General features: G+C 41.2%; 1 protein-coding gene across 1 annotated transcript in view; it reads left to right on the top strand.

Annotated features, from left to right (window-relative positions):
- Positions 1 to 13,773, top strand: part of LOC126272474 (venom dipeptidyl peptidase 4-like) — a 274,930-nt gene extending 261,157 nt beyond the window's left edge. Inside the window, exon 16 of the mRNA XM_049975353.1 lies at positions 12,140 to 13,773. Within this exon, the coding sequence (XP_049831310.1) occupies positions 12,140 to 12,283 (144 nt within the window). The 3' untranslated portion in view covers positions 12,284 to 13,773. The remainder of the gene's footprint in view (positions 1 to 12,139) is intronic.
- Positions 13,774 to 14,271: the final 498 nt, after the last annotated feature.

Here is a 14,271-nt window from a genome sequence, read left to right as displayed (position 1 = left end):
ATACGCTACTGGCCATTAAAATTGCTACAACATGAAGAAATGCAGATGATAGACGGGTATTCATTGGACAAATATATTGTTCTAGAGGTGACATGTGATTACATTTTCAGGCAATTTGGGTACATAGATCTTGAGAAATCAGTTCCCAGAACAACCACCGCTGGGCGTAATAACGGCCTTGATAAGCCTGGGCATTGAGTAGACAGAGCTTGGATGGCGTGTACAGGACCTGCAACGTGCGGTCGTGCATTATCCTGTTGAAAGGTAGGGCTTCGCAGGGATAGAATGAAGGGTAGAGCCACGGGTCGTAACACATCTAAAATGTAACGTTCACTGTTCAAAGTGCCGTCAATGCGAACAAGAGGTGACCGAGACGTGTAACCAGTGGCACTCCATACCATCACGCCGGGTGATACGCCAGTGTGGCGATGACGAATACACGCTTCCAATGTGCGATCACCGCGATGTCGCCAAACAGGGACGTCCACAGTTCAAAGTGCCGTCAATGCGAACAAGAGGCGACCGAGACGTGTAACCAATGGCACCCCATACCATCACGCCGGGTGATACGCCAGTATAGCGATGACGAATACACGCTTCCAATGTGCGATCACCGCGATGTCACAAAACAGGGATGCGACCATCGTGATCCTGTAAACAGAACCTGCATTCATCCGAAAAAATGACGTTTTGTCATTCGTGCACCCAGGTTCGTCGTTGAGTACACCATCGCAGGCGCTCCTGTCTGTGATGCAGCGTCAAGGAAACCCGCAACCATGGTCTCCGAGCTGATAGTACATGCTGCAGCAAACGTCGTCAAACTGTTCGTGCAGATGGTTGTTGTTTTGCAAACGTCCCCATCTGTTAACTCAGGGATCGAGACGTGGCTGCACGATCCGTTACAGCCATGCGGATAAGATGCCTGTGACCTCGAATGCCAGTGATACGATGCTGTTGGGATCCAGAACGGCGTTCCGTATTACCCTCCCGAACCCACCGATTCCATATTCTGCTAACAGTAATTGGATCTCGACCAACGCGAGCAGCAATGTCGCTATACGACAAACCGCAATCGCGATAGACTACAATCGGACCTTTATCAAAGTCGGAAACGTGATGGTACGGATTTCTCCTACTAACACGAGACACCACAACAACGTTTCACCAGGCAACGCCGGTCAACTTCTGTTTGTGTGTGGTAAATCGGTTGGAAAGTTTACTCATGTCATCGCGTTGTAGGTGTCACCACCGGAGCCAACATTGTGTGAATGCCCTGAAAAGCTAATCATTTGCATATCACAGCATCTTCTTCCTGTCGGTTAAATTTCAAATCTGTTGCACGTCATCTTCGTGGTGTAGAAATTTTAATAGCCAGTAGTGTAGGTTCCCAGATATGCGAGTGTCTCGAAGACTTCTTAAGTAATAGAACCCAGTACGTGGTCCTCGACAGCGAGTAGTAATCAGAGACAAGAGTATCGTCAAGAACGCCCCAGGGAAGTGTGAAAGGAGCGCTGTTATTTTCTATTTACATGAATGGTCGGGGGGAGAGGGTGGCCAGCAGATTGTTGTTATTTGCTGATGACGTGTGGTGACCGGTAAGATGTCTAAGTTAGGTGACTGTAGGAGGATACAAGGTGACGTAGACAAAATTTCTAGTTGGTGTGATGTATGGCAGTTAGCTCTAAATATAGAAAAAAATATAAGTTAATGCGGATGAAGTGGAAAACCATGGCATTAGTAGTGTAGTGTCTGACACAGTCACGTCATTTAAATATCTCGGCGTAACACTAGAAAGCGATATGAAATGCAAGGGCATGTGTTGATTATGGTAGGGAATGCGAATGGCAGAGTTCGGTATGTTGGAAGAATTTTGGAAAAGTTTGGGACATCTCTAAAGGAGACCGCATATAGGGAGCTAGTCCGAGTTATTCTTTAGTAGTGCTCGAATGTTTGGGATTAGCACCAGATCGGATTAAGGGAGGACATCGAGGCAATTCAGAAGCGGGCTGCTAAATTCCTTACCAATAATTTCGAATAACACACAAATATTGCGTAGATGCTTAGAGCATTCAAATGGGAATTCCTGGAGGTAAGGCGACGTTGCTTTCGAGGAACGCTATTGAGAAAATTTAGAGAACGTCATTTGAAGCAATGGTTTGAAGTCAAAATCTTCATTGTATGCCGCGCGGGGTAGATGTGCGGTCTAGGGGTCTGGTCATGGTTTGCACAGCTCCCAACATCGGAGGTTCGAATCTTTCCTCGGGCATGGGTTTCTGCGTTGTCCTGAGCGTAAGTTAGTTTAAGTTAGATTAAGTAGTGCGTAAGCCCAGGGACAGATGACCTCAGCAGTTTGGTCCCATAGTCCTTACCACAAATTTCCAAATTTGTTACTTGTATATGTACATAGTTTCAGCCTTTGGAACAAACAGATGGCATAAACCAAAGCACATAGTCATAAAATTATGGAAGTTTAACAACACAAATGTTGATCTCTCCAAGTTGAGAGTGACATTAACAAGATACACTTTATGTGTAATATTAATCAGCCTTGGAAATTTGGATATTTCTGGTAAGTTCCTATGGGGCCCAATTGCTGAGGTCATCGGTCCCTTGGCTTACACAGTATTTAATCTAACTTAAACTAACTCACACTAACTTACACGCACACCCATGTCCGAGGGAAGACTCTAACCTTTGACGGCGGGAACCGCACAAACTGTGCCAATGCGCCTCAGACCACATGGCTACCCCACGTGACAATCAGCCTTGCTCCTACAGTAAGGAATGGATAATGAATGAATATACATTTCTCCTCATATCTTCACAGATTCCTAAAATGAAGATTCATACATCATGATTAGTTCACAAGTAAGACAAAATAATTACATGAATACAGTTATTCCATTCTTTATGTCTCATCCTCTGACAGATACTCTCTACAGGATTCGTGTTACCTAAACTGATTCATTCATATTTTGGTTACATTACACAACATAGTACATAATGTTGATCAGAATGCATGATAGTAAAAAGGAAAACTAAATATGCATGGAAATAGTGTCACCACTTACATTAGCAATAAATTTTCTTGGATAATTTCAGCTGTCTCTATTTATACATCACCTCATAAACATTACGCCAACTTTCAGTACGATATACCATCTCTCACTACTCTTGTTTAGTCTCCCGAAGAACATCTGTATTAATCATCCAGCTGTCATCACTCACCTACTTGGTTTCCATTCTTCATCAACATACAAAACAAATGAACTGCCAAAGGAGCAGCAGTTATCCTGAAACTAAATAATATTTTATTTTTTCATCAAACAAAACATGAATATTCAAGACACATCAAAGTTCTTGAGTAAGATGTAGATCTCCACTATACATATAACATGATTATTCATGCAGCAGTTTCACTTTATGTACTTGATTCATGAGAACAACATTCCTAGGTAACTCTTGGTTTTTGGTGGTATTACTATTCAGTGTATCATGGAGAAGACTACAGTTAATCAATGGGAGATGAGGAGAGCACCTTTTTGGAAAAAAGTAAGGAGAGAGAAGAAGAATCGAAAGCCATGGGGCATTCTAATTCAGACGCCTTGTCAGATGTTGCTACTCAAGGAAGTCATAATATAATTGTGATTCGTATCTTGTGCCCAGTAGTGAAGCAGAATGTGCTGCAGTTAGTGATTTTATTGAATTTGAGGAAGTCAGTCATGGATGAGAATGAAGTTGGTTCTGGTGTGATTAATCCACATGAGTCTGTCGTTAGTTGCTGTGTCCCAGCAGAGCCTTCTACTGCTTCTACAGATTCTCCTGTTCAGATTTAACAGCAAAATAGTTGCTCCATTTCTACTCTTTCCTTTGATCAAGATTTTATTGATTCATTACTGGAATCTTTAGTGAGACACTGGAGGCCAGTAACTTTGTGAAATAAGAGATGTTAGGGGCTAATATGAAAGAACTTTGTAAGAAAATTGGAATCTAGCACAAGGCAATATTTCGGACATAATGAGAAAATAGAAACTACCGTTAAGAGTCTTGAGGAGAAATTACGACAGAGAATAAAAGCTAAGACAAGGAAGTTAACTGATAAGTTGCAGGCAAATATTACGACTCTACAAGGACAATACTCCTTTTAGAAATGTTAATCCATTAGTGAAGAGGTTGTAGGGAATTTATATGTACTAGGTACACATTTCAGGGAATAATTGTATTTAATGAGAGAATGTCTAATGTTAAAGCTTGCCATTGTTCAGAATGGTCAAATCAAATTTCTAATGAATGAGATAAGAAATTGTATAGTGACATACAGAATTTAAGGGAGGAATGTGAAAGGAATAAGATTAGTGTGCCAAAAAGTTTTAGGTGGTATCTAGTCAGGAAGTAGTTACACAGAATTGGCAATATATTTCAAGTCATGTTACATTATTACAGGGTTTGGGAAATAATTTTGAGGGGTTCAACCTTAGTTCAGAAAAGGAGGTATCAGAGATTAAGGAAGAGATTAAGCAGACAAGAAGGTTGCTAAATTGGGTACCTATGTTGCAAAAGTAGTGCTTAACAGAGGTCTGGTAGCCCAATACATTTTGGGTGCATGACTAAGAGGAAGTGAGACCATTTAAGGATGGCCAGATGGAGATTAACGGAAGTAGGAGGGAGCTAGCCCAAAATTAAATGAAAGAGTATTGAAGATGGAGGAGAAGCTAGGCAAAAGGTATTGCTGAAGGTGATTTTTATAGCAGAGTTCATGATCCTTATGATGGTGTGGATTCAGATCATGAAGATAAGTTAGATCAAAAACCTCATTATGAGAGGAGGATACATTATAGTCATGGCGATTTCAGTTGTGGGAATTTGCAACTCAAAGGCAGTCTGATTTTGATTACAGTAATTTATTATCTGTCACAGGGTTTCAAGTGTTTAGAAATCCATTAAATGTTATTCACCGTCGTGATTAGTTGGAGCAAAATGATTTTTAACACCCACCAAATTGGCCTGCTGATCAAAAATCCAATTTTTACGTTATTACTTGTACGGTGAACTAGCTGTGTGCATGTGTGTCCTATCAAGAATTTAGGTATTTGTTGTTGTCTGCTTATGGTGCTGAAGCAGCACAATAGTTATGAACAAGTGAATGTGGTGAATCAGGTGTAATTTTTTGGACATATTGTGACTGCATGATGGATTCTACTTGATCAATCATAATAAAAAGGAAACGGATTAGAGCATTCTTGGGTTTCATCAATTTTTATAAAAGGTTTATAGGTTTTAGCTATACCATTATTGCATACATTTACATGGAAGAAATTCCTTAGGACTGGGATGCCCCAGCACTAACAGAATTCGAGAGTGTGAAACAGGCTCTTTCATTAGCGCGTTTTCTGTCGCATCTAAACTTACGTAAGGATTATTGTCATGAAAAAATATTGTAAATGGCTAAAATATAACCGTAGAATTGAAACAGCTAAAGATCCGCTGCAAAATGTTAATCAACAGCACTATCTACAAGACCCTAAATAGTATAAGTAACTCTAAATAAAACAGCAACTAAATAATTGAATGAGATATATAATAAATGTGTTCAACTATTTATAATTTATCAGTTATATGGAAAAAACCTTCAGATTCACCGTCTATAAGTCACCACAACGGGAGGGGAAGAGGGGTTGGGGGGGGGGGGGGGGAGGCACGAGTTTCACTAAGTTCACTGTTTCAGTCACAAATCTTGATTTTTCCCTGAATTATACTTCATATTATTTCATAAGATTATCGATCTCTAAATTAAGCCCACTGATTTCCAGATATGCTCTTCCTTACTGATTGATATCTTCTTGTAGGAATCTTATGAACCACACAAAAATTTTTACCTCCTCTCGAACCATTAAGATAAATAGATAATGCAAGAGTTCCAAAATATGGAATTATAGTTCCAAAATGACACAAATCAAAATAAAAGAAATAACGTAACACTAAAGAAGAAATCGGACCTTGGCGGTATAAATCAGTGTACTTCCAAATCACAGCAAAAGAGCAACATCAGCATTACGAAACTAAAAAAGAACTATTAGATCAATTTCGCAAAAAATAAATATTAACATAGTACTCATCAGAGATTACAGATTTTAATGTTTGCCAAAGTGAAAGATGAATTTTCATTGTATTCTTGACTACTAATGAAAAATATTTAGTGATAAATCCTACTAACTTGTCACACTGTTTCACTATATATGATACTCTGCATTCGAATTAAACACAAATAATCTGCTGTCTATTGAGTACAAATATCAAGCTGAATTATAGCATAATTGAGCTGTAGCTCTATAACGTTATCATAAATATAAGTGCAGAAACTAAAATTACAATTCTGGAAACTAGTTTGAAAGTAGTGAAAAACAGTTTTCGCCATTAGCTCATCAAAAGACCAAAAATCTAAATATTCTGAAGGGCTGACCGCAAATGAAAAGTGTGCGTTTGTTATATATATATATATATATATATATATATATATATATATATATATATATATATATATAGAGAGAGAGAGAGAGAGAGAGAGAGAGAGAGAGATTAGAGATAGGGGGGGGGGGAGAGAAATATCTTAGACCACTCTCATAGGTAGTGATAAACAAGCCACAATATTTTAGTAATATGCAGAATGAGATATGCAGTGCGGAAAGAAAAAGTTTTCAACACTATTGTTGCAAGTTCAGAATTTCTAAAAATGAATAATTACTCATAAATCTCACCAGTATCACCACAGAATTTAAGACTGTACAGAATGAAATGAAGTTGAAAATGATGCAGTAACCAGTCTCCAAGCTCTTGATAATTCGCAACCTCTCTGAACACATTTCGCTACGCATAAGGATACGGACAGACACCAGAAACTACTACTAATAAACAAATACGGCTAACTTCATACAATAAACTATACTTCAGCTAAATAACATGGCTCTTCAACATAAAAAAGTGTCTTTATCAGAACAGCAAATATAGCTCCTGAACCAGGCATATCTCAACACTCCGAAGTTCTGTGCAGCAACGTATCTGAGCAAGTACTGCACTGGCTGACTTCCTTCGAACAAGGAACCCATATGAGTTGCTAACTATCAACGAACCTTATTGGCTGATAGCCAACTGTCTCACCAAGGACCGACTATTGGAGCAGTGGTTTAGCAAAGAGTTTGCGAAAGCATCTCAATAGAAAGCGGTTAGTACAACATCTTGTTGCTGCTAGTAAAATAAATGTTACAGATAACATGTGGAAATGAAGGAGACAACTAACAGTCACATTTGAAGTTGAAAAACGTAAATTTATAAAGTTACTGTCTCTAAAATAATAAAATTGAAAGTACTTAGATTATAACAATTTAGTTTCATTCATTCGTGTCCTAGGTGTTTTTCGGACTAAATCAGAAGCGGGATACTGCGTCTGGCGATGATGAAAATGCGCAATATAAGACAGCGTGTTCTGGAGATCCTATGGCTCAGGACTCGCGGACGACCCGCTGTCTGCGTTTAACGTGTTCCAGATGAGATGGTCTAGACTGAGAATTTTGCCCTTCGCAGGCCACTGAGGTGCCGTATTGGTATGAGTAATGAGCTTAGTTGGTACAGCACTCGTCCACACAGGGCAAAGTTTTAGGGTTCGAGTCCTTGCTCGACATACATTTCTAATCTGCCACGAAGTCCCATATCATCGCACTGCAAAGACAAAAATTCGTAATATGCACTATGATCTGTTCAGCTAAAACATTTGTTAACTGTTTATTTTAAGTCTCCACAGCAGCCGCAGCCTGATCCTCTTCATCATTTTGTTTAACATTTAAATGCATGTACCCACCTCTGGCAACTCAATTCTGGGCGCAAACTGTAAACTACAGAAAAATAGACTGACCTGCTGAGTGTGCCTATGGTGGCCACAAGGTATATTACCTTTATTTCATCACACATTTTACAAAGATTTTTGGTAAATATCGCAGTACCACACACATATTCAGTACATCACTGTGTAGTATACAGGGTGGTCCATTAATCGTGACCGTCCCAGATATTTCACGAAATAAGCGTCAAACGAAAAAACTGCAAAGAACGAAACTTGTCTAGCTTGACGGGGGAAACCAGATGGCGCTATGGTTGGCCCGCTATATGTCGTTGCCATAGGTCAAACGGATATCCACTGCGTTTCTTAAATAGGAACCCCCATTTTTTTGTTACATATTCGTGTAGTACGTAAAGAAATATGAATGTTTTAGTTGGACCACTTTTTTCGCTTTGCGATGGATGGCGCTGTAGTAGTCACAAACATATGGCTCAGGTACGCTTGAACATTTTTATTTCGGTTGTTCCAGTGTGATTCATATACCTTTGTGAACTTATCATTTCTGAGAAACCATGCTGTAAATACCACATTAATGCAATAAATGCTCAAAATTATGTCCGTCAACCTCAATGCATTTGTCAATACTTGTAACGACATTCTTCTCCACAGTGAGTAGTTCGCCTTCCGTAATGTTCGCACATGCATTGACAATGCACTGACGCATGTTGTCAGGGTTGTCGGTGGATCACGATAGCAAATATTCTTCATCTTTCCCCTCAGAAAGAAGACCGCGGACGTCAGATACGGTGAACGTGCGAGACATGGTATGGTGCTTGGACGACCAATCCACCTGTCATGAAATACGCTATTCAATACCGCTTAACCGCATGCGAGCTATGTGCCGGACATCCATCATGCTGGAAGTACATCGCCATTCTGTCATGCAGTGAAACGTCTTGTAGTAACATAGGTAGAGCATTACGTAGGAAATCAGCATACATTGCACCATTTACATTGCCATCTATTAAATGGACAACTATCCTTCCTCCCATAATGCCAGACCATACATTAACCTGCCAAGGTCACTGATGTTTCAGTTGTCGCAGCCATCGTGGATTTCCCATTGCACAGTAGTGCATATTATGACTTTTTACTTTACCGCTGTTGGTGAATGACGCCTCGTCGCTAAATAGAATGCCTGCAGAAAACCTGTCGTCGTCCCGTAATTTCTCTTGTACCCAGTGGCAGAACTGTACACGACGTTCAGAGTCGTCGCCATGCAATTCCTGCTGCATAGAAATATGGTACGAGTGCAGTGGATATTAGTGTAGCATTCTCAACACCGACGTTTTTGAGATTCCCGATTCTTGCGCAATTTATCTGCTACTGATGTGCGGATTAGCCGCGAAAGCAGCTGAAACACCTATTTGGACATCATCATTTGTTGCAGGTCGTGGTTGACGTTTCTCATGTGGATGAGCACTTCCTGTTTCCTTAAATAACGTAACTATCCGGCGAACGGTCCGGACACTTGGACGACGTCGTCCAGGGTACCGAGCAGCATATATAGCACACGCCCGTTGGGCATTCTGATCACAGGAGCCATACGTCAACACGATATCTACCTTTTCCGTAATTGGTAAACGGTTAATTTTAACACGGGTAATGTATCACGAAGCAAATACCGTCCGCACTGGCGGAATGTTACGTGATACCACGTACTTATACGTTTGTGACTATTACAGCGCCATCTATCACTAAACGAAAAAAGTGGTCCAACTAAAACATTCACGTTTTACTTACTACACGAATATGTAATAAAAATGGGGCTTCCTATATTTTTTTTTAAAACGCAGTTGATATCCGTTTGACCTATGGCAGTGCCACCTAGCGGGCCAACCATAGCGCCATCTGGTTTCCCCCTTCAAGCTAGACGAGTTTCGTTCTTTGTAGTTTTTTGTTTGATACTTATTTCGTGAGATATTTGGCCCGTCACTATCAATGGAGCACCCTGTATACATCTTTTCCTTTTCTCACCTGATGAATTAAAAGCAAGAATGAGAGTGTGCAAGGTAACTTTCAGCAACTAGATATGTGGAAGTAAAAGTAGTCTGCTACTCTGGCAGCATAGTCAATCCTATGAAGCGCGTTCCAGGTAGCAAAGAGGTTTCTTTTCGCCTTGGACGAAGCTCTTGTATAGGTTGGCTCCACACAATAGGAAGCTATGGGCACTTCTGGAGGAACGGGACGCGTGGGTTGCAAAAGAGTTCGACAGTGTTTCGGGACACGAGATGGACGACACCGACTAAGTGTGAGTGTGCCTATTCAAAGTTAATGCATTACCTTAATTATGTAGATTTCAGTTCCAGTCAGAATTAACGTCTTGCTCTCATCGCTCACTGTTCGTTGAGCGGCATACGTAATTTTTCTGCTTAACTTCGGAGCATTATAAGCAGTTGCACTTGCCCACGCATGCAAGCCATTGTTCTGCGCTACCTGTGTTGGTACATGTGGACTCGTGATGTATCTCCTCAGTTCAGTCTGGTTTAGTTCGTTGGTGATCTCACGTGTGCAGTATAATTGAATACATTTCTGAAATGTCGCTAATTTTGATTTCAGTTCGGAATGTAGTTTCCACATGAATGAGATTTTCACTGTGCAGCGGAGTGTGCGCAGTTATGAAAGTTTCCTGGTTCAAATGGTTCAAATGGCTCTGAGCACTATGGGACTTGACATCTGTGGTCATCAGTCCCCTAGAACTTAGAACTACTTAAACCTAACTAACCTAAGGACATCACACACATCCACGCCCGAGGCGGGATTCGAACCTGCGACCGTAGCAGTCGCGCGGGTCCGGACTGCGCGCCTAGAACCGCTAGACCACCGCGGCCGGCAAAACTTTCCTGGCAGATTAAAACTGTGTGCCGGACCGAGACTAGAACTGGGGACCTTTGCCTTTCGCTTGGAAAATAGGAGACGAGGTACTGGCGGAAGTAAAGCTGTGAGGACGGGCCGTGAGTCGTGCTTGTGTAGCTCAGATAGTAGAGTACTTGCCCGTGAAAGGCAAAGGTCCCGAGTTCGAGACTCGGTCCGGCATACAGTTTTAATCTGCCAGTAAAGTGTCATAACTGCACACTCCGCTGCAGAGTGAAAATCTCATTCTGGAACCATGCCCTAGGTTGTGGCTAAACCATGTCTCTGCAATATCCTTTCTTCCAGGTGTGCTAGTTCTGCTAGGTTCGCAGAACAGTTTCTGTGAAGTTTGGAAAGTAGGAGAAGAGGTACTGGCGGAAGTAAAGCTGTGAGGACGGGGCTTAGGTAGCTCAGCACTTGCCCGCGAAAGGCAAAGCTCCCGACTTCGAGCCTCGGTCCGGCACGTAGTTTTAATCTGCCAGGAAAGTTTCATTGTTTGCACACGTCCTTGTTGTCTCAGCACGTGTTAAGTATGGATCTGCGAGCCTTAAGTGCGCAGATAGTGACTCACAGTAATGTGGCCTGTCCAATTTGGTCAGTTATTCTAAATTTTACAACTCATTTAATGCAGAATTTTTGTTTATGGCGATCACGTGATCGCGGATTGTGAGAATCATTACATGTCACAGTTACCGATTCTCGGGATAAAACTTCCAAATTACTTTCACAGTTTATTATATGCTGCAACTATTAACAGCTTTTCCTTATCGATGAATTCTCGTTTACTTTCTTAGTGCACTCAAGCCAAGGGAACCACCGTTTGCTCACCACGTGCATACTGGTAAAGTTTTTTCTTTGTTCTTATATTTGTTCCGAGTATTTATTATATGTGTAGACTTGCGTGAATGTCGCCATTGAAAGATTCCTCTGACCCTTCAATAATTAATAATAAATCGTGCTGGGCTCCTCAAGACGCAGTTGTAAATGTAATTTTATAACTCAGTCGAGAGTGTTATGAAGGACAGCAATCACCACCCATTTATTAGTTTGTTATATTAGTATGTTCAACTGTTCCTGAGTATGCGTGATAGTTTTACCAGAGATCACGCTTGCGTATTCCCTCGCAGACTTCCATTTTACGTCCTACTGCTATCCGTTGTGCAACAGATAAATATGGCCAAGTTATTTATTAAAATTTATTCAACTACCACAAGTGTGCAGGCCCGGCAACTCAGTCCATCAAAACATCAAAGGTTTTTCTTTCATATTCATCCAGATACCGTCTTCCCACCTTCCATGTTAATAGATACCTCATTTTTGTGGTCACCTTTGGATCTTTCACCTACAGACACCCCTCACTTGCTGCTTACCGCTTGTTTGTTTTACTGTTTACAGATTTACCCTGACGAGTACCACTGGCTTCTGAGCCGGAAGCATCACCTCTACAGGACCATGGACCAGTTCTTCCGAGAGTGCTTCGACAGATCTTATCTTCTGATCGATATTATACGAGAAATGGTCGCTTCGCAGCATCAGTGATTCGCATTTATGTATTCATTCGATATAAAATTACTAGCGACTCTGGCAACAAGGAAAGGAAAGCGTGACAGTAACAAGACGAAAGTATTCACTTCTAAGGACTAGGTGCTATTTGACGGCGGTATTACGTCGCGTCCAGTGTACCTTCACAGGAACGAGGCTACGGCTGCAGCAGCCCGCATCACACTGCTTTCCCGAAGCGTCTCAGCCACTTGCCTCCTAAATCCACTTTCATTAGAGAACCGTGTGAAAAGGGGAAAGAGGACTATTTGTACTGCTAACTAGGGCGGCTCCCATCAATCTGAATATAGAACATTTCAGTTGTAATTGCTTTGCCATCCGGAAAAAAGTTGCTAAGGTTGCGGGCATAACTGCCCACTATGGAAAAAACATCAACTATGTTTGTGTGTAAGGACAAGAATTAGCTTTAATGGATCGCTTTTATTCACAAAATGTGCTATCTCGTATCACGTAGGCAATCGAACGCTTACGAGGACTGCTGCAGTGTCTGAAGGAAAATGCGCACCCTCTTGGTCGTTGGCCACTATGAGTTATACTCAAGTAATTAGCTATTAATGTTGTGATTCTTCCGTTTCTCCCGGCGTATTTCTTGCTCGAACAGTACACTCATGGACTGTTGTCTGTCGCTGAGACAAAAAAACCTCTCCCTCATTACTGGGTGTACTGTGTCTCGAAACGCTCCAAGTTAAAGCCATGTGCGGATCGCAACATTTCGGACTGGGACATCTGTCTTTCGTGGCATTTTCCTTCCGTTTCAGGTGTACATAGTGCAGTTCGGACCGACCAAATTACTGATGGCTCGGCTGCACAAATTCAAGCCTCGGTCTGCATACAGCTTAACTTGTCACAAATATTTCACTGTGTCTTTGCTACGGAAGTTGTGTTGTCAATCTATCGATTCTGAAATTACGTACCGTAAACAGCCATTATCCACCATCGTACTGTACGTGGCTGCAGTTGCTGGTGTCCTCCAAATGTGCGAGTAGCGGTGGAGGCATTTTATGAATGGTTCTTCCTAATGATCCCGTATGTCCGTCACGCCAGTTTCCTTATCGACGTTAATTCACTTTTCCAGGAACACAAAATCATAAATATCACTTCACAGTGCCCAATCACGTCAAAAAAGTTCTCTGCTTCAATTCAACCATTTCTGTTGAGATGCGTTCTCAACAATCTCATCTGACAAGAGACTGCAGAGATTTTTCTCCGACGTTTCATCCAGTGCAGTCCATTTCCTGTGTTACGCTCGCTGGAACCGGCCAACAATTGTGAAATAACCCAACACTTCGCTCATTCATGATAAAGCACGCCATGTGCAACTAAACTGACTTCTCCTGTTTATTTACGATGCAGTTACAAACAATAAATTAAGAACTCTATGGTAATACAAGGCAAATATCATACGTCATGTAATTATTCTGCTTCACGAGTAAGCATATATGTTTTAATAAACTGTGTTTTCTCCAAAATTTGTTGTCGATTTATTTCTGTTAGACCCATAGACCCCTGAATTGTTTCCAACAGAAATGCAGATTTCTACGGAATCCAGCGTTACCCCAAAAACATTCTGATTGTGGCGTTAGTGCTTTTCTCAGCTATTGCAAAACGTTCGAAATAATGTGCTACCACATAGGAGGTCTAATCAGGGAAAACTGAGGCAGCTTGACAAACGAGGCAAGATGACTGATCACCTGAATGGACCAGTCAATAAAGGCCAAAAAAGTTCGAGTGGGGGCGAAAAAATTCGTGCAGTTACAAATTTTTGTACAGTGTAGGGGCAAATACCGTGAACAATATACAAAATAGTCCTTTAAACGCCCTCTAACACCTCCCCACTTCAACTAAAGATAAGCGTTAATTTTATACCACTAACACACTCAGTACCGGCCCAATACTTGTCCATGTCCGCAAATCAGCAGAATCCAGGCAATTTTATCTCTATTCAAAAAATTATATTTTGGAGAATA

Source organism: Schistocerca gregaria, chromosome 5, assembly GCF_023897955.1.
Source record: "Schistocerca gregaria isolate iqSchGreg1 chromosome 5, iqSchGreg1.2, whole genome shotgun sequence".
Classification (NCBI taxonomy): Eukaryota; Metazoa; Arthropoda; class Insecta; order Orthoptera; family Acrididae; genus Schistocerca; species Schistocerca gregaria.
The sequence above is the reverse complement of the archived record's forward strand: the minus strand, read 5'-3'. Positions and strand labels throughout refer to the sequence as shown.